This window comes from Scyliorhinus torazame, chromosome 2 (genome assembly GCF_047496885.1).
Source record: "Scyliorhinus torazame isolate Kashiwa2021f chromosome 2, sScyTor2.1, whole genome shotgun sequence".
NCBI lineage: Eukaryota > Metazoa > Chordata > Chondrichthyes > Carcharhiniformes > Scyliorhinidae > Scyliorhinus > Scyliorhinus torazame.
In genome coordinates this window covers 254,500,950-254,519,672 of record NC_092708.1, presented here as the reverse complement: position 1 = coordinate 254,519,672, position 18,723 = coordinate 254,500,950, and the positions used below count along the sequence as shown (strand labels likewise).

The window sequence follows — 18,723 nt, the reverse complement described above, 5'->3', positions numbered from 1 at the left end:
GCGGCCATCTCGCGCGCTTTTCCCGGAGCCCCACGCATGTACGATGCGAACGGGATAATGAAGCGGCCGACACCCACACTGCGCAGGTGCAGACGTCTGCTGACCGCATTGCGCATGTGCGACGACGTACACTGCGTCACGACACCGACGTCATGACGTGCCCGAACTGCGGCAACGCCCACTTACAGGGACACTGCCCTGCAAGAGGCAGGCGATGTTCAAACTGCGGGAAGCCTGGACACTATGCAGCCTTGTGCAGGTCTGCACCACCAGTCAGGGGCCAGCGCTCCCAATTCCGACAACGGCGCGTCCAGAATGTGCAACGATGATTACAGGATTCTGATCCTGGCAGTACAACGGATCCAGAGGACGTGTGCCTGGAGTCCGCCCACCGAGTGGGCATCATTACCACACGTGAACATGCCACAGCTAACTCATCTCGCATTCAGTCCATCCTCGCTGTGGACTCGGAGGACGAATGGCGTGCGGTGATGCAGGTCAACCACTGCTCCATCCAGTTCAAGCTGGACACAGGTGCTTCTGCCAACCTCCTCTCACAGGCAGACTTCAAACGCATCAAGAAGCCCCCCCAGGTCCTTCCAGCAGCCTGCCAGCTCCTGGACTATAACTGCAATACCATCACGGCACTGGGATCCTGCCATCTACTCGTCTCCAACCGGAGCACCCATGCACGGCTAAGGTTTGAAATTGTCAAGCCGGACAGGGCATCCCTACTGGGCGCGCATGCCTGCAAAAAGCTAAACCTCGTGCAGCAGGTTTATTCAACGACATCCTCCAATGTGGATCTTCAGGCTGGCATTGACGACATCCTCGCTCAGTATCCAGATGTGTTTGACGGGATGGGCACTTTGCCATATCGATATAAGATCCTACTGCGACCTGATGCCAAGCCAGTGGTCCATGCACCATGCCGGATCCGCTGAAGGAGCGCCTGAAGGAACAGCTCAAGGAGCTGGAGCAGCAGGGGATCATTTCCAGGGTAACCGAACCGACTGACTGGGTCAGCTCGATGGTATGTGTTAGAAAGCCTTCGGGAGACCCGCGCATCTGCATTGATCCCAAGGATCTCAACCAGAATACAATGCGTGAACACCTCCCCATCCCGAAGCGGGAGGAACTCATCAGTGAGACGGCACATGCAAGGTTTTTCATGAAGTTCGATGCGTCACATGAATTCTGGCAAATCCAGCTGGATGAGTCCAGCAGAAGATGATCGCATCATGGAGATGATGGAGGGCATCGAAGGGGTTCGTGTGTACATGGACGACTTCATCATATGGTCCACGACCCCTGAGGAGCATGTTTCCCGTCTCCAGCAAGTATTCTGCCGTGTCCACGCCAATGGCCTGAAGCTGAACAGGGCCAAATGTTGCTTTGATTTGTCGACACTCAAGTTCCTAGGAGACCAGGGGCGGGATTCTCCGACCCCCCTCCGGGTCGGAGAATCACTGGGGGGCGGCGTAAATCCCGCTCTCGCCGAATTCTCCGAAGGGTGAAAAGTCGACGGGGCGTCAATCGCGCCGCCCGCCTCGGAGAATGGCAGGGGCGGGCGTGAGACAATGGACTCTGGGGCTACCGATATTCTCCCGTCCGGATGGGCCGAAATCAAAACACCTTTTTAACGGCGTCAACCAGTGCTGATGGTTGACGTCATCCAGCGTGGAGGTAGGTCACGGCCTGGGGGTGGCCGCAGGAGAAGTGATGGCGTGGCCGCAGTCTGTGTGTGTGGGGGTGAGGTGCGTGTGGGTGTGTGTGCGGCGGGGGTGGGGGGTGGGGGTGGGGGGGTGGGCTTCGGGGGAGTGCCGGGGAAGGGGGGGCGAGTACCGGCGAGGGGGACGGGGGGGTGAGTGCCGAGGGGGGGGGGGTTAGTGCCTGGGAGGGGGGTGCGAGGGCAAGGGACCTTGTCCGCCTGGCCAGGTGCCATCCTTCAACAGTCGCGCCCATGCAGTCCATGCCACCTGGCTGGGGGGAGGGGGGGTACGGACAATGATGACATGTCGCCGTTTCCCCCCCACTCCCCCCCCACCCCCGCAGGCCGTCATGTTTTCTGATCAGCCAGCGATGTTGGCAGCCGCTATTCTCCATGTTGCCCAGGAGGAGGAGCGTGCCAGAGAGGCGACGCAGGCTGCCGCAGAGTAGCATGCCGCAGAGGGGCAGGCGGCAGCCGCCCAGGCTGGAGGGACGCCCGCCCGACAGGACGAGGAGGAGGAGCAGGGGGAGCACGTGGTAGAGGAGGAACACGAGGAGGGGTGGAGGACGTCGCGGTGCCACGGCAACGGAGGCACCCGAGGAGGCCCCGTGTGTACCGGCCCCGGTTGTCGTAACAGGACCTCACGCACCGGGAATGCAGGAGGAGACTCCGGATGAGCCAGGAAACCGTGGGACGCATCTGCCACCTGCTGGCACACTTGGCACCGCGTGGCACTGGCGGGGACACCCTCTCCCCGTGTCCGTCAAGGTTACGGTGGCCCTGAACTCTTATGCCACAGGGTCATTCCAGAGGCCAGGTGGGGACCTGTCCGGCATCTCGCAGACATCGGTGCACCGGTGCATCCGGGCAGTGACAGACGCCCTATATGCCATTGCGGACCACTGCATCTGCTTCCCTGTGGACCGGGCCAGCCAGGATGCCTGGGCCGTGGGCTTCCCTGCCGTGGCCTGCTTTCCCATGGTCCAGGGCGCGATCGATGGGATGCACGTCGCCGTGCGGCCACCTGCAGATAACAGGGCCGTGTTCACCAATAGGAAGGGGACCTATTCCATGAACATCCAGGTGCTCTGCGATCACCGCATGATTATCCTGCACGTCTGTGCCTGGTACCTGGGAAGTGTGTATGACTCATACGTGTTGTCGCGGTCTTACATCCCCGGCATGTACGAGGGACGCCACCCCCGGCTGAGGGACTGGTTGCTGGGCGACAGGGGTTACCCGTTGCGGTCGTGGCTGATGACGCCTATACGGAGGCCACAGGATGACGCGGAGAACAGCTACAATGATGCCCATGCAGCAACAAGGGGTGTAATAGAGAGGTGCTTTGGCGTGTTCAAAATGCGTTTCAGGTGCCTGGACCTCTCTGGGGGCGCCCACCAATATCCGTCAGATAGGGACGGCCGCATCATTGTGGTGTGCTGCGTCCTGCACAACATAGCCCAGCAGAGGGACGATGTTCCGTAGGCAGAGGAGGGCGGAGTGGAGGAGCAGCAGGAAGAGGCGCAGTCCTCCCCAGATGAGGGGAATGGGGGCAATGGTCAGGGCAGACGGGCTAGACATGGGCGGGTGGCTGTCCACCATTACCGGCTGGGCCAGCGGGCACGGTACAGGCTGATAGACGCCCGCTTCACGGACTAGGGAGTGTGGGAATCGGCGAGTATGGCTACATACCGCACACCATGGCAACACCTGAACACCCTCACCCCCCCCAACCATCCACCCACCCAGCACCTTCACCCCTCCCCCCAACCACACCCACCGCACCCGCATGCACACCACCCCCCCATTGCAGATCCACCTGCGGCTCGACGGCCGGGCTCTCACGGGCACCGGTGGACGCGTGTCTATTGCAGACCATGGAGGATGATGACAACCCGCTCTGCAATTAGCTCCTGGCTCCACATCGTTGGACGATGTCTGACCCATGGCCACAGTACCACCATCCACCCGGACCATCCCTGCATGCGGCTGTGACACTGCAGCGCACGGTCCAGTCCTCTGCCCGGGGGGATGGTGAGGGTGGCCCAGGGGGAAGGGGGCAGACTCACCTGAGGCCGACGTAAGACCACCCCTCACACACACACTGGCACTCAACGTACATGACACCCCTGCACGCTTCGGACAGAGCACAAAGGCAGCTTCTGTAGGTGTTAAAGTGATTTTAATAACAAACAGTGCATACACGTGCCCTAGCCCCTAAAACTCATCTGTGCCCTGCACCCGTGCCAACTTGTTTGGCCTTACGGGCCCTTTGACTACGCCTAGGTATTTCCCCAGACAGTACAGCAGAACTGGATGTGGACTCCTGTGATTCCTGCCCTCTGACTCAGGATCCCTTTGGCGGCCGTTTCCTGGGGCGTCCTGGCCTAGATGGGCCAGGCTGCGGCGCGGGCGACTGGGATGTCGAGCTGCCAGCCTGTCCTGCCCGTTGCCCACCCGATGCACCTGGGACGGAAGGGGGAGAGTCCGAGGTGCTGCAGTGTTCCTGGACCTCCCCTACAGGGGGACCAGGGATGGGCGCCAGCAACTCCTCCTCCCTCGGGGTGCCCAATGGCCCCCAGGCCTCTACATGGGTCGAGGGTGCGAACGGACCGGCCATCCGATGCCCCTCCGACACCTGGCGCTGCCAGTCCTGGAGGCCCGTGCTGGTATTGACAAGGGTCTGCAGGTTTGCAGTATGGGGGCTCAGGGAGTTGGCCATCCCTGTCTGTGACTGTGCGACACCGGCTAGCACATGGGCAATGGCGCCGATGCCCTCAGCGATGGCCTGCTGAGACTGGGCCATGGCCTGCAGGGATTGGGCCATTGCCTGCTGAGACTGGGCCATGGCCTGCTGAGGCAGGGCCATGGCGTTTAGCGCCTCTGCCATCGGCCGCTGGCGCTGGCTCATGTCCCCCTGTGAGAGGGCAGCCATGTCCTGGGCCACAGACGTCGCCTGCACGGACAGCCCCAGGCCTCGCATACTGCTCCCCATGTCTGACACCGTCGCACCCATTGCCTCCACCGCGGACACCACCCATGCGGTGTCGGCCTGGGTGGCACGCATGACCGGCACCACTCCTAGCTCCTGGGCGCGAGTGCAAGCCGACCGTCTCCCTCTTCGCTCGTCCCAGGTTCGGTGGTTGCATCGGGGCTATGGGTGTGTGTGGTAACCCGAGGAACCCGGGATCCATCTGGGCGGCAGATGTTCGCTTGCGCCAAGATGCCCTCCGACCTCCCGGCCCCTCTGCTGCTCCTACCTCCACCAGCTGTACCTGTACGACTATGTTGAGCGCACCAGTGAGTGTACCAGAGGCCTCATCACTAAAGTGCCCAACCAAGGTGAGTGTCTCTACGATGGTGGAGGGTGTTGGAGACAGCAGTGGCGTTGTGTCGCGCTCATCGTCCGACTCTGAGTCCATGGTACTTTGGGGTGGCGGTTCGTCTCCACCCATCCACTCTGTGTCACTGTCCTGTATTTTGGTTTCCTGGGTAGGGGTGTCCTGGGTAAGGGTGTCCTGGGTAAGGGTGTCCTGGGTAGGGGTCTCTCCTGGGTAGGGGTGTCCTGGGTAGGGGTGTCCTGGGTAAGGGTGTCCTGGGTAGGGGGGTCCTGGGTAGGGGTGTCCTGAGTAGGGCTGTCCTGGGTAAGGGTGTCCTGGGTAGGGGGGTCCTGGGTAGGGGTGTCCTGGGTAAGGGTGTCCTGGGTAGGGGTGTCCTGGGTAGGGGTCTCCTGGGTAGGGGTATCCTGGGTAAGGGTGTCCTGGGTAGGGGTATCCTGGGTAAGGGTGTCCTGGGTAGGGGTGTCCTGGGTAGGGGTGTCCTGGGTAGGGGTGGCCTGGGAAAGGGTGTCCTGGGTAGGGCTGTCCTGGGTAGTGGTTTCGTGGGTAGGGCTGTCCTGGGTAGGGGTGTCTTGGGTAGTGGTTTCGTGGGTAGGGGTCTCCTGGGTAGGGGTCTCCTGGGTAGGGGTGTCCTGGGTAGGGGTGTCCTGGGTAAGGGTGTCCTGGGTAGGGCTGTCCTGGGTAGGGGTGTCCTGGGTAAGGGTGTCCTCGGTAGGGCTGTCCTGGGTAGGGGTGTCTTGGGTAGGGGTCTCCTGGGTAGGGGTCTCCTGGGTAGGGCTGTCCTGGGTAGGGGTGGCCTGGGTAGGGGTGTCCTGGGTAAGGGTGTCGTGGGTAGGGCTGTCCTGGGTAGGGGTGTCCTCGGTAGGGGTCTCCTGGGTAGGGGTCTCCTGGGTAGGGGTCTCCTGGGTAGGGGGATCCTGGGTAGGGTATCCTGGGTAGGGGTCTCCTGGGTAGGGGTGTCCTGGGTAGGGGTCTCCTGGGTAGGGGTCTCCTGGGTAGGGTGTCCTGGGTAGGGGTGTCCTCGGTAGGGGTCTCCTGGGTAGGGGTCTCCTGGGTAGGGGTCTCCTGGGTAAGAGTGTCCTGGGTAGGGCTGTCCTGGGTAGGGGTCTCCTGGGTAGGGGTCTCCTGGGTAGGGGTGTCGTGGGTAGGGCTGGCCTGGGTAGGGGTGTCCTGGGTAGTGGTTTCGTGGCTCGGCTGCGACGGGGGCCTGTGGCTGCACCCCCCCCCCCCCACCCCCCCATCGCTGGGTGGCACACGCCTGCGTCGCCGCACCCGCACAAGATGGGGGCGTTGTCTCCCTATTGCTCCAAGTCTCTCTGTCTCCCATGGTCGCCCTGAGGCATCCTGCGGGCGTCGCGTGCCAGAGGGTCCGGGTCTCTCCATATCCCGTGGTCGCGCTGGGGCATCCTGCGGGCGTCGAGTGCCAGAAGGTCCGGGTCTCTCCGTATCCCGTGGTCGCCCTGAGGCATCCTGCGGGCGTCGCATGCCAGAGGGTCCCGGTCTCTCCATATCCCGTGGTCGCCCTGAGGCATCCTGCAGGCGTCGCGTGCCAGAGGTTCCGGGTCTCTCCGTATCCCGTGGTCGCCCTGAGGCATCCTGCAGAGGTTCCGGGTCTCTCCGTATCCCGTGGTTGCCCTGAGGCATCCTGCAGGCGTCGCGTGCCAGAGGTTCCGGGTCTCTCCGTTTCCCGTGGTCGCCCTGGGGCATCCTGCGGGCGTCGAGTGCCAGAAGGTCCGGGTCTCTCCGTATCCCGTGGTTGCCCTGAGGCATCCTGCAGGCGTCGCGTGCCAGAGGTTCCGGGTCTCTCCGTTTCCCGTGGTCGCCCTGGGGCATCCTGCGGGCGTCGAGTGCCAGAAGGTCCGGGTCTCTCCATATCCCGTGGTCGCCCTGGGGCGTCCTGCGGGCGTCGCGTGCCAGAGGCTCCGGGTCTCTCCGTTTCCCGTGGTCGCCCTGGGGCATCCTGTGGGCAGTCGGCATCTGCGGGGATGGGTGCCTGGACGTTTGGTCCTGTGATACACAATGAAGCATGCATGGTTAGACATCAGGCAGTGATCAGGTGATACGGGAGAGGGGGATATAGGGGAGGGGGGAAATGGGGACGGGCTGTCGGTGGCTCACTCGCTAGTACGCCCCCGACCTCTGCATCGGCAACCTCCCGGTCCTCAGGTCCGCCAGCCAGTTCCAGGGCCCTTTCCTCATGTACGGTCAGTGGCCTCTCATCAGGTGGGCCCCCTCCAGTCCTCACATGCTCCCTGGTGTTGTGTGCGCGCTTCTCCTGTTGGGGGGGGGAGGGCGGGCGGTGGCAGGGGTAAAAGGCAACAGTGTTAGACAGGTATATGAATGCACGCCATCGGTTGCGCGTATAGTGCAGAGGTTAGGGTTAGGGTTGGTTTCACCTGGGGGTATGCCACACATCGGGCAGGGATGGGGACGGACTCACCCTGGCTGCCCTGACAAGGTCGTTCACCTTCTTGTGGCACTGGGTGCCTGTCCGTGGTGTCAGGGCCACAGCGCCATCACGAATGGCGTCACGCCGCTGCTAGCCCATTCAGGGCCGGTGAATTTGCGTTGTTTGGGGGGGCCCGACGCCGGAGTGATCCGCGCCGTTTTTGGCGCCGGGTCCCGGACATCGCGCCAGTTTTCAGAGAATCCCGTCCCAGATCTCTCAGCAGGGCATGTGCCCCGACACAGACAAGGTCAAGACCATCACAGCCATGAAGGTCCCAGAAGACAAGAAGGCAGTATTGCGCTGCCTGGGCATGGTCAGTTTTCTGGGCAAGTTCATTCCAAACATGATCTCACACATCACGGCCCTACAAAACCTGCCTTCGAGTGGAAGGCGGCCCATCAGGCAGAGTGGTTGGAGCTGAAAGCTAAGTTCACCACTGCACCCGTATTGGCATTTTTCGACCCAGACAGGGAAACAAAAATATCGACAGATGCGAGCCAGGATGGCATCGGTGCAGCCCTGCTGCAACGCAATGACACCTCATCCTGGGCACCGGTTGCCTACGCATCAAGGGCAATGATGCCCACCGAACAAAGGTGTGCACAAATCGAGAAGGAATGCCTGGGCCTTCTCACTGGCATTCTCAAGTTTCACGACTATGTCTACGGTCTGCCGACTTTCACAGTCGAGACGGATCACTGGCCCCTGGTCCACATTATCCACAAGGACCTTAATGACATGACGCCTCGGATGCAGCGCATCCTCCTTAAACTCAGAAGGTACGACTTTGACCTGGTCGACACGCCTGGAAAGGAGCTCATCATTGCCGATACACTGACCCGCTCCATCACCGTGCCTAGTGAACCACTGGACGTCAACTGGCAAATTGAGTCACAGGTGCAGCTGCGTGATAGCATCCTCCCGCATCTGATGAGAAGGTGATTCGTATCCGTGAGGAGACAGCCAAAGACCCCCTCTAGCAGCGTGTTATGCAACATCTCGCCAATGGCTGGCAAAAAAGGCAGTGCCCTCAATTTTTCAATGTGAAGGACGACCTGACGGTGGTTGATGACTGTGGTAGTATGTATTGGGGGTCATGTGGGACTGGAAGCCCTAATGTCATTGGCTGACAGATCCCGGGTCCTGGTTGGCCGTTGACCTCTAGCTCCGCCCTGAAGGCGGAGTATAAGAAGCCGGAGTCCTCCCCCGCTGGCCATTCTACTATCGAGCTGCGGGGGAACAGACACGCTTAATAAAGCCTCATCGACTTCACTCTATTCGTCTCACGGAGTCTTTGTGCGCTACAATTAATTAAGCGTGCCTAAAAAGGACTATGGAGCTCAGGATCATTCCGGAATGCCTGAGGATCAGCCCCCACGCAGTGAACGCGGCAGCAGCCTTCAAGCACTGGCAGACTTGCTTCGAGGCCTACCTCAGAATGGCCACCGGCCGGGTCACAGAAGACCAAAAACTACAAGTCCTGCACTCGAGGGTGAGCACGGAGATCTTCTCCCTCATCGACGACTCGGAGGATTTCCAGACGGCGTTCGCAGCACTGAAAAGTCTCTATGTCCGCCCAGTTAACCAAATCTAGGCTCGCTACCAGCTCGCGACGAGACGGCAAGGTCCCGGAGAATCGATGGACGAATTCTACGCTGCGCTGCTGATTTTGGGACGAGCCTGCAGCTGCCCTTCGGTGAACGCAAATAAACACACGGACATGTTAATGCGCGATGCTTTTGTGGCAGGTATTAATTCCTCCCAAATCCGCCAAAGACTTCTAGAAAGAGAGTCGCTAGGACTCTCAGAGGCACGGGCCCTAGCAGCCTCCCTAGACGTGGCCGCGCGTAATACCCGCGCCTACGGCCCCGACCGCGCGGCAACCCATTGGGCCCCGTACGTACCCGTCGCGACAACCCCCCCCCCCCCCCCGCACACCCCTCAGGCTTGCGCGGTCCAAACGCCTAGTCGCACCAGGGGCGCCCGCTGCTATTTCTGCGGCCAGGCGAAACACCCCCGACAGCGCTGCCCGGCCCGCGCAGCTATCTGCAAGAGCTGCGGGAAAAAGGGCCATTACGTGGTTGTGTGCCGGTCCCGCGAGGTCGCCGCCGTCCCGGGAGAACAGGGAGCCCTGCAAGCCGTTTACGCTCCCCAACCCCCCCAGCACGCCATGTACGACCCGCAGGCGCAGCCGCTCTGGGTCCCGACCACCGCGGTCCCGGGAGAACTGGGAGCTCTGCACGCCGCTTACGCTCCCCAACCCCCCCCACCGCAGCCCATGTATGACCCGCCGGCGCTACCGCTTTGGGTCCCGACCACCACTCTCCACAGAGAAGAGGGAGTTTTGCGCGTCCCTAACGCCCCCCTAACCCACCCCCCCCGCGCCCCACGTCTGACCCGCCGGCACTACCAACTTGGGTCCCGACCACCGCTGTCCCCGGTGAGGGAGCTCCGCGCGGTCCTAGCGCTCCCCAGCGCCCCACGTGCGACCCGCAGACGGCGCCATTTTGGGTCCCGACCACCACGAGGGGAGGAAGGGCGCCGCCATCTTGGACCACCCCAGACCTGTACGACGCGTGGGGGCGGCCATTTTGTCCACCCCCGCCGCCATCTTGTGACCCCCCAGCCACGTGCGATGTATGGGGGCGGCCATTTTGTTCATCCCCGACGCCATCTTGGACGGACACAACGGACCACACTCCACTACTACAACCATGTCTCGCTTCAATTACGCTCGATCAAGCTCGGCCCCGGACACTCCAGACGACGACGACAACGGTGCTAATAAACGGCCATGAGACACCATGCCTAGTCGACTCCGGGAGCACGGAGAGCTTTATCCACCCCGACACGGTAAGACGCTGTTCATTGACCACCTATCCCAGCGCACAAAAGATTTCCCTAGCTGCAGGATCCCATTCCGTACAGATCCAAGGATTCTGCATAGTTACCCTAACGGTGCAGGGGAGGGAGTTCAAAAACTACAAACTAAACGTCCTTCCCCAACTCTGCGCCCCCACCTTACTGGGATTAGATTTCCAATGCTATCTACAGAGCCTTACGTTCAAATTCGGCGGCCCAATACCCCCACTCACTATCTGCGGCCTCGCAACCCTCAAGGTGCAACCCCCGTCCTTGTTTGCGAACCTCACCCCGGATTGCAAACCCGTCGCCACGAGGAGCAGACGGTACAGCGCCCAGGACCGGACCTTCATTCGGTCCGAAGTCCAGCGGCTACTAAAGGAGGGCATAATCCAGGCCAGCAATAGTCCTTGGAGAGCGCAGGTGGTAGTAGTGAAGACAGGGGAGAAACAAAGGATGGTCATTGACTATAGCCAGACCATCAACAGGTACACACAACTAGACGCGTACCCTCTGCCCCGCATATCCGACATGGTCAACCGGATTGCCCAATATAAAGTCTTCTCCACCGTGGACCTCAAGTCCGCCTACCACCAGCTCCCCATCCGCCCAAGTGACCGCAAGTACACAGCCTTCGAGGCAGACGGGCGATTATACCATTTTCTAAGGGTCCCATTTGGCGTCACAAACGGGGTCTCGGTCTTCCAACGGGAGATGGACCGAATGGTTGATCAACATGGGTTGCAGGCCACGTTCCCGTATCTCGACAATGTAACCATCTGCGGCCACGACCAGCAGGACCACGACGCCAACCTCCAAAAATTCCTCCAGACCGCCAAAGCCTTGAACCTCACGTACAACGAGGACAAGTGCGTTTTTAGCACCAATCGGCTAGCCATTCTGGGCTACGTAGTGCGCAATGGGAAAATAGGCCCCGACCCCGAACGTATGCGCGCTCTCATGGAATTCCCCCTCCCGCACTGCCCAAAAGCCCTGAAACGCTGCCTGGGGTTCTTTTCACACTACGCCCAGTGGGTCCCCCAGTACGCAGACAAGGCCCGCTCCCTAATACAGACCACGACCTTCCCTCTGTCGACAGAGGCTTGCCAGGCCTTCAGCCGCATCAAAGCGGATATCAAAGGCCACGATGCGCGCCATCGACAAGTCCCTCCCCTTCCAGGTCGAGAGCGACGCCTCCGACGTAGCTCTAGCGGCCACCCTTAACCAAGCGGGCAGACCCGTGGCCTTTTTCTCCCGGACCCTCCACGCCTCAGGAATCCGCCACTCCTCAGTGGAAAAGGAAGCCCAAGCCATAGTGGAAGCTGTGCGACATTGGAGGCATTACCTGGCCGGCAGGAGACTCACTCTCCTCACGGACCAACGGTCGGTAGCCTTCATGTTCGATAATGCACTGCGGGGCAAAATCAAAAACGACAAGATCTTAAGGTGGAGGATCGAGCTCTCCACCTTCAACTACGAGATTTTGTATCGTCCCGGAAAGCTGAACGAGCCGTCCGATGCCCTATCCCGCGGCACATGTGCCAACGCACAAATTAACCGCCTCCAAACCCTCCACGAGGACCTCTGCCACCCGGGGGTCACTCGGTTTTTCCACTTCATCAAGTCCCGCAATCTCCCATACTCTTTAGAGGAGGTCCGTACAGTCACAAGGGACTGCCACATCTGCGCGGAATGCAAACCGTATTTTTTCAGGCCGGATGGAGCGCACCTGATTAAGGCTTCCCGCCCCTTTGAACGCCTCAGTCTCGATTTCAAAGGGCCCCTCCCCTCCACCGACCGCAACGCATATTTTCTTAATGTGGTGGGCGAATACTCCTGCTTCCCTTTTGCCATTCCCTGCTCTGACATGACCGCGGCCACAGTTATTAAAGCCCTGAACAGCATCTTCACACTGTTCGGTTACCCCGCATACGTCCACAGCGACAGGGGGTCCTCTTTCATGAGTGACGAGCTGCGCCAGTTCCTGCTCAGTAAGGGCATAGCCTCAAGCAGAACGCCCAGCTACAACCCCCGGGGGAACGGGCAAGTAGAGAGGGAGAACGGCACGGTCTGGAAGGCCGTCCTACTGGCCCTTCCGGTCCAGGGACCTCCCAGTTTCACGGTGGCAGGAGGTCCTCCCGGACGCTCTCCACTCCATCCGGTCGTTATTATGTACGAGCACTAATCAAACGCCTCATGAGCGTCTCCTTGTCTTCCCTAGGAGGTCCTCCTCTGGAACGTCGCTGCCGACCTGGCTGGCGGCCCCAGGACCCATCTTGCTCCGAAAGCATGTGCGGGCACATAAGGCGGACACGTTGGTTGAAAGGGTTCACCTCCTCCACGCGAACCCGCAGTACGCTTATGTGGAGTACCCCGACGGCCGACAGGACACGGTCTCCCTGCGGGATCTGGCGCCCGCCGGCAACACACACACCCCCCCGACACCATTCACCCAACCCCCCCCCTTCCTGCCACTGCCGCACCCCGCGACCGCCCCCTTTCCAGGAGGATCGGTTCCCCTTCCCTCAGGCCCGACCAAGGATAAAGCCCAAGCTGAAACCGTAAGGCTCCCGGAGACGACAACACCGGTACAAGCACCACCACCACCGGGGCCGAGGCGATCGACACGGACGACCAGACCGCCCGACCGACTCGTGGCGTCGATCTAAACCAAAATATGGACTTTTCACAAGAACATTTTTGCTTTTCTCCCTATACCCTCTGTAAATAGTTGAAACAGGACAAAATTGTACAATGCTGTATTGCCATGTGAATGTTTTTCCTCCCAGGACCAGCCCTGTGAACCCTTACCACCATACGAAGCATCACCCCGCCGGGTTCATTTTTGACAAGGGGTGAATGTGGTAGTATGTATTGGGGGTCATGTGGGACTGGAAGCCCTAATGTCATTGGCTGACAGATCCCGGGTCCTGGTTGGCCGTTGACCTCTAGCTCCGCCCTGAAGGCGGAGTATAAGAAGCCGGAGTCCTCCCCCGCTGGCCATTCTACTATCGAGCTGCGGGGGAACAGACACGCTTAATAAAGCCTCATCGACTTCACTCTATTCGTCTCACGGAGTCTTTGTGCGCTACAATGACGTCCTCCTCAAAGTGGACCGGATTGTAATTCCACACAGTCTCCAGAGCTTGGTGCTCCGTGTCGTGCCATTAGCTCAATAAACCTGATTGAACTAACTTCAAGATCTGGAGTATCTTTTTGATCTATGCTGCATCCAGTTGCAGCCAGTGTTATACCAGTGTACCTAACACGACAAAAGCAACCCGATCTCTTTGGCACCTTCTCTATAAGGCCCTGCCCCACCAGAGTGATGTGTAAACCATGTCCACTCATTTTCTTTGGCCTAAGAGGCTGAAGATTTGGAGAGAAAACATCTGTGCAACTGGAGAGTCAGACACCGATTTCCATCTGAGCCTGACACTTTTCCAAATTCGAGTAAGATTCCACCCTCTGTTGCTGGAAAGGTATGTGACAGGCCAAAGGTAGGGTCTCAGGATTAATGCCTGCCATAAGCATCTTGTCACGTTATATTTCATGATACCATAGAACTCCAGTGATCACAGTGCAAATGATCCTGACCATCTTCAACCAATAGAGTAGTAAAACCTGTAGCAACATTACACAAGATTTAGTTATAATCGACACACCAGCAGGTGCTTGCTGTATCTCCAGATAATACTCATGAATAAGACTTTTAGGGACAGCATGGTGGCACAGTGATTAGCACTGCTGCCTCACGGCCTCGAGGACCCAGGTTCGACCTTGGCTCTGGGTCACTGTCCGTGTGGAGTTTGGATTCTCCCTGTGTTTGAGTGGGTTTTGCCCCCACAACCCAAAGATGTGCAGGGTAGGTGGTTTGGCCACACTAAATTGCCCCTTAATTGGAAAAAATGAATTGGGTCCTCTAAATTTTTTTTATAAATGAATAAAGCTTTTAGAGGCTTTCCACAGAAAGCTCCTTTAACAAAACATGACTCTGCTAATAATTTACTCCAACATGTGCCAACAGCAATATTGAAGGATCTTTTGTGATACTCATAATGACTTCATTAAAGCAATTGGTACATTACAATAAATTAATCAGTAAGACAGCACTGGGAGCAGACATTGAACAGCAGCGATCTCAGATTCACTATCTGCATCAATGTTATAATAAGGAGGCTCCATTATGACTAGGATGGCAGCCATCACAAACCTGCATTAAATAAATAGACACCATTATTAACATTCTGACCATTCAACACATTCTATTAATACATCGATTCCATTTAGAATAGTGAGACCGAGCTAGCGCTTTAACTAATAGATCCTATTACTAACAATAAGACCAATGCACACACGGTGTATTAATACATAGATTCCTGTGTGATCCATCCCACATACTCTCTTTTAATGAATCTTAGAATTGTTGAATGGTTGTAGCACAGAAGGAGGTCATTTAACCCATCAGGTCCATGCTGGCTCTCTGCAACAACAATTCAGTTTGTCCCACTCCATATCTTCCCGCTGGCGTCATGGAGAACCAGGCATGAGGGGAAGATACGAGTCGGTACCAGTCCCATTAGCAGGATGCAAATCAGTTTCAATGCCAGTCTCCAAGATGCTTCCAGATCCGCGATGGACATGGCGGGCACCAGTGGAAGATCCCGGGAAACTCATGCCAGCATGAAATCAATTTTTGTGCCTCCTACCAAATTCTCCCCCCCCCCCCTCCTCCACCCCCCAAGCCTGCAATTGAACCCACCTGAGGGGGCTGGAAGAATTCTGTCCTTACCCCGTTGCCCTGTGAATTTTTCTCTTGAGATGTTTATCCAATTTGTGTGTAAAGCCTTGCTTGAATCTGCCTCCATTCGAGATAGCAAGGTTGCGCAGTGGTTAGAATCGTAGAATTTATAATGCATAAGGAGGCCATTCAGCCCATCGAGTCTGCTCCGGCCCTTGGAAAGAGCACCTTACTTAAGCCCTCACATCCCGTAACCCCAGCTAACCTTTTGGACACTAAGAGCAATTTAGAATTGCCAATCCACCTAGCCTGCTCATCTTTGGACTGTGGGAGAAAACCAGAGCACCCGGAGGAAACCCACGTAGACACAGGGACAACGTGCAGACTCTGCACAGACAATGACCCAAGCCGGAAATTGAACCCAGGTCCATAGTATTGTGAAGCAACCGTCCTAACCACTGTTTTGTAATGGTTAGCACTGCTGCCTCATGGCGCTGAGGTCCCGCGTTCGATCTTGGCCCTGGGTCACTGTCTGTGTGGAGTTTGCACATTCTCCCCATGTCAGTGCTGGTCTCACCCCCAACCCTAAAAGATGTGCAGGATAGGTGAATTGGCCATGCTAAATTGCCCCTTAATTGGGAAAAAAAGAATTGGGTACTCTAAATTTATTTTAAAATACATCTGCCTCCACTACACTCTCGGGCAGTGCGTTCCAGATTGTAACCACTCGCTGTGTAAAAAGGTTTTTGCTTATGTCGCCTTTCTGTTCCAAGATATGGAGAAGGCTCAGCCAATTGGCTTGTGATCATCAACCCCACACCAGCCAGCCATGCATGGGTACTCTCAAGTGTCTGCCGTCACCACTATGGGCCTATTATTCTGCTGAATATTTTGTACTCACCCATTTTCTTTGCCCACCCAGAGACTGAAACAGTGACAATGGAAGATGGTTCATTGTACCAAGTTGAGGAGTTGCCATTTCTCTTTCCTGCACCAGAGGTTGTCCCCTCAGGTAAAAGTATTGAAAAACATATTTCATAACTGGTTTACCTGTAATGCATTTATCTCATACATAAAGGTTAGAGAATGTAACAGGTTCATATGGCATTTTATTACCATTTTATTCTGCCATATTAGGTGCAATGTAGAATTCATCTGTAACTCTGTGGCCCATATACTAATTCACGTCAAGTCCTGTTCACCCTGCACATTCTCCCTCTGTCTGCATGGGTCTCACCCCCACAACCCAAAAAGATGTGCAGGTTAGGTGAATTGGCCATGCTAAATTGTCCCTTAATTGGAAAAAAAAAGAATTGGATATTCTAAATTTATTTTTAAATATGTCTTGTTCACCCATCACCCCTGGGCTTGCAGAGATATATTGACTCCCGGTCACCAATGACTCAAATTTAAAATTCTCGTTCTTATCTTCAAATTCCTCCATGGCCACATTCCTCCCTCTGTCTGTACCTCATCCGGTCTTACAACCCTCCACGATCCCCCTGCCCCTCAAATTCTGGCTTCTTACAAACCCTTCACTTCCATTGCCCACAATGGGTGGCCGTGTCTTCAGGTGTCTAACCCCAAAATGATGGAATTCCCTCCCTAAACTGCAGCAGGGAGGAGGTGGACTAGTAACCCAGAGACCCAGTGTAATGCTCTGGGGCCCTGGCTTTGGATCCCACAATAACAGATGGTGTGGTAACGAATGGGAATTGCCACAAGCTTTGCAGCGTTCAGCCCAGCGAGGCCGACAATGCAATTCAATGTTAATTAGTCCACTTAATGAGGCCTAATGGGCTTCTCATCGCAAATGACGGCTCGCCAGCTGATTCGCCAGCACCGCGCTCGCCAGCCCCGGCTAACAAGGCAGAGCAGCACTTAAGCTGCACTTGCACAGCAAACCCCAGTCAGCTCGTAGCAATGGCGGCCAGGAGACCAGCCCCAAGATTCGGGGATGTTGACCTGGGGAGGCTGCTAGACGCCACGGAGATCAAGAGGGAAGTCCTGTTCCCCGAGGGTCCCGGAGAGTCAGCCACAAGGCAGCCAGTGCTGCCTGGGATGAGGTGCGGCAGCTGTGAGTTCGGGGAGTGTGACCAGGAGGACTGGCCTCCAGTGCAGGAAAAAGGACAACGACCCACGCAGCATGAGTGAGTAGACATCAACGCTCCCGCTCTCAGATGGGAATGGCTGAGGTGCTGCAGTGCATGTCCCAGTCACTGAGGAGAATTGCCTGATGGTGTGGACTTTGGGGAACCGCCAGGGCTGGCAGAGCCAGATAATACAGGGGCAGCCAGGGCTCAGACCAGCTGCCCTTCCAACCCAAGGCGAACCCCGGAGCCCTGTGGGCACTGACTGGGAGGAGGGGGCACTGAGTGCCAACCTGGACCCATCCCATGGAGTGGCACCATTGGGAGTGGGGTATTGTAAACACATTAAACACCTTTTTGCAGAACCATTATGATGCCTCTGTCACTTTCTTCTGGAATGCGAGCTGACCTCTGGACCCTTTGCCCATCTCACCAGGCATCCCGCCGCCCCCCCCCCCCCCCCCCTCCCCGTGGCACTCACCCACCCTCCGGCCGTGGACATGTCCCCAGAGCTGTGTCCCATTCCCTGTGCGGATGTTATGTGTGTGGTGTTGCCTCCCGCAGTGTTCAGGCACAGTGTCCAGACATCAAGGTTTGATCGGAATGCTAAGCAATGTGCCCCACATGCTACATGGCCCGCCTATCCACGGAAATCCACTTGTCATGTGTGAAGTGCTCACTTAACCACAATTGCCAATTCCCTATTAGCAATAGCCTTCAGCCGCGCAGCCAGAGGCCATAGCAGTCGGCGGGGGTTATGGGTGATCGGTGGGACAGACGGGAAGGGACAAGGTTTGCCTCTGGAATGGGTAAACACGATCCAGGGGTTGGCATGGGGGTGCCGCGAGCAGTTGCCATCAGGTTCCCCCCCCCCCCTCCCCCCTCCCCCCTCCCCCCTTACCCTCCTATGGAAGCCCAACCCTGTGGAGGGTCCCCCACCCCCACTGAGCACTGGGGTGGCAAGCCCAGCACCTCAAGACTCTTTGCCTGTGAGCAACGATGGCTACTCACCTCCTCGGCTCCACACAGAAGCCCTTCCGCCAGGTTCATGTATTTCAAAAGGAGTACTAATCGGCGCCGGCGTGACCACTTGCTGGGGAGGCCGCTAAATGACAGGAGGCCGTTGGATAAGAGGGGCTCCCATTAATTTTGTGGAAATAGGGCTTAAGTGGTGATAATTGGTTTCTCATCATGCTACGGCGAGATCCTGATTTTGCCTAAGGGAGAGGCCGGTTGCATTCCAAACTGTTTGACGCCTGGTGCTGTTCTCGTTTTTGGCATCTCCGGCTATTCACCAGCCTCGTTCCGCTTGAGAGCATAACGAGGCCACAATATGACAACTTTACACAGGAGGCTTCCAACATAAATATTAATTGAGGAATATATGTCATATGATGATTGATGGGAAGTATGGTAGACATATGGGTCCTGTCTTTATCATAGAATCATAGAATTATCATAGAATTTACAGTACAGAAGGAGGCCATTTTGCCCATCGAGTCTGCACCGGCCCTTGGAAAGAGCATCCCTAC

General features: G+C 57.4%; 1 protein-coding gene across 2 annotated transcripts in view; it reads left to right on the top strand.

The window, feature by feature from the left end:
- ltk (leukocyte receptor tyrosine kinase) overlaps window positions 1–18,723 on the top strand; it is a 381,725-nt gene that overhangs the window by 114,830 nt on the left and 248,172 nt on the right. For both annotated transcript variants that reach the window (XM_072486158.1, XM_072486157.1), the window contains exon 3: window positions 16,024–16,113. In XM_072486158.1, coding sequence (XP_072342259.1) covers window positions 16,024–16,113 — 90 coding nt within the window. The remainder of the gene's footprint in view (window positions 1–16,023; window positions 16,114–18,723) is intronic.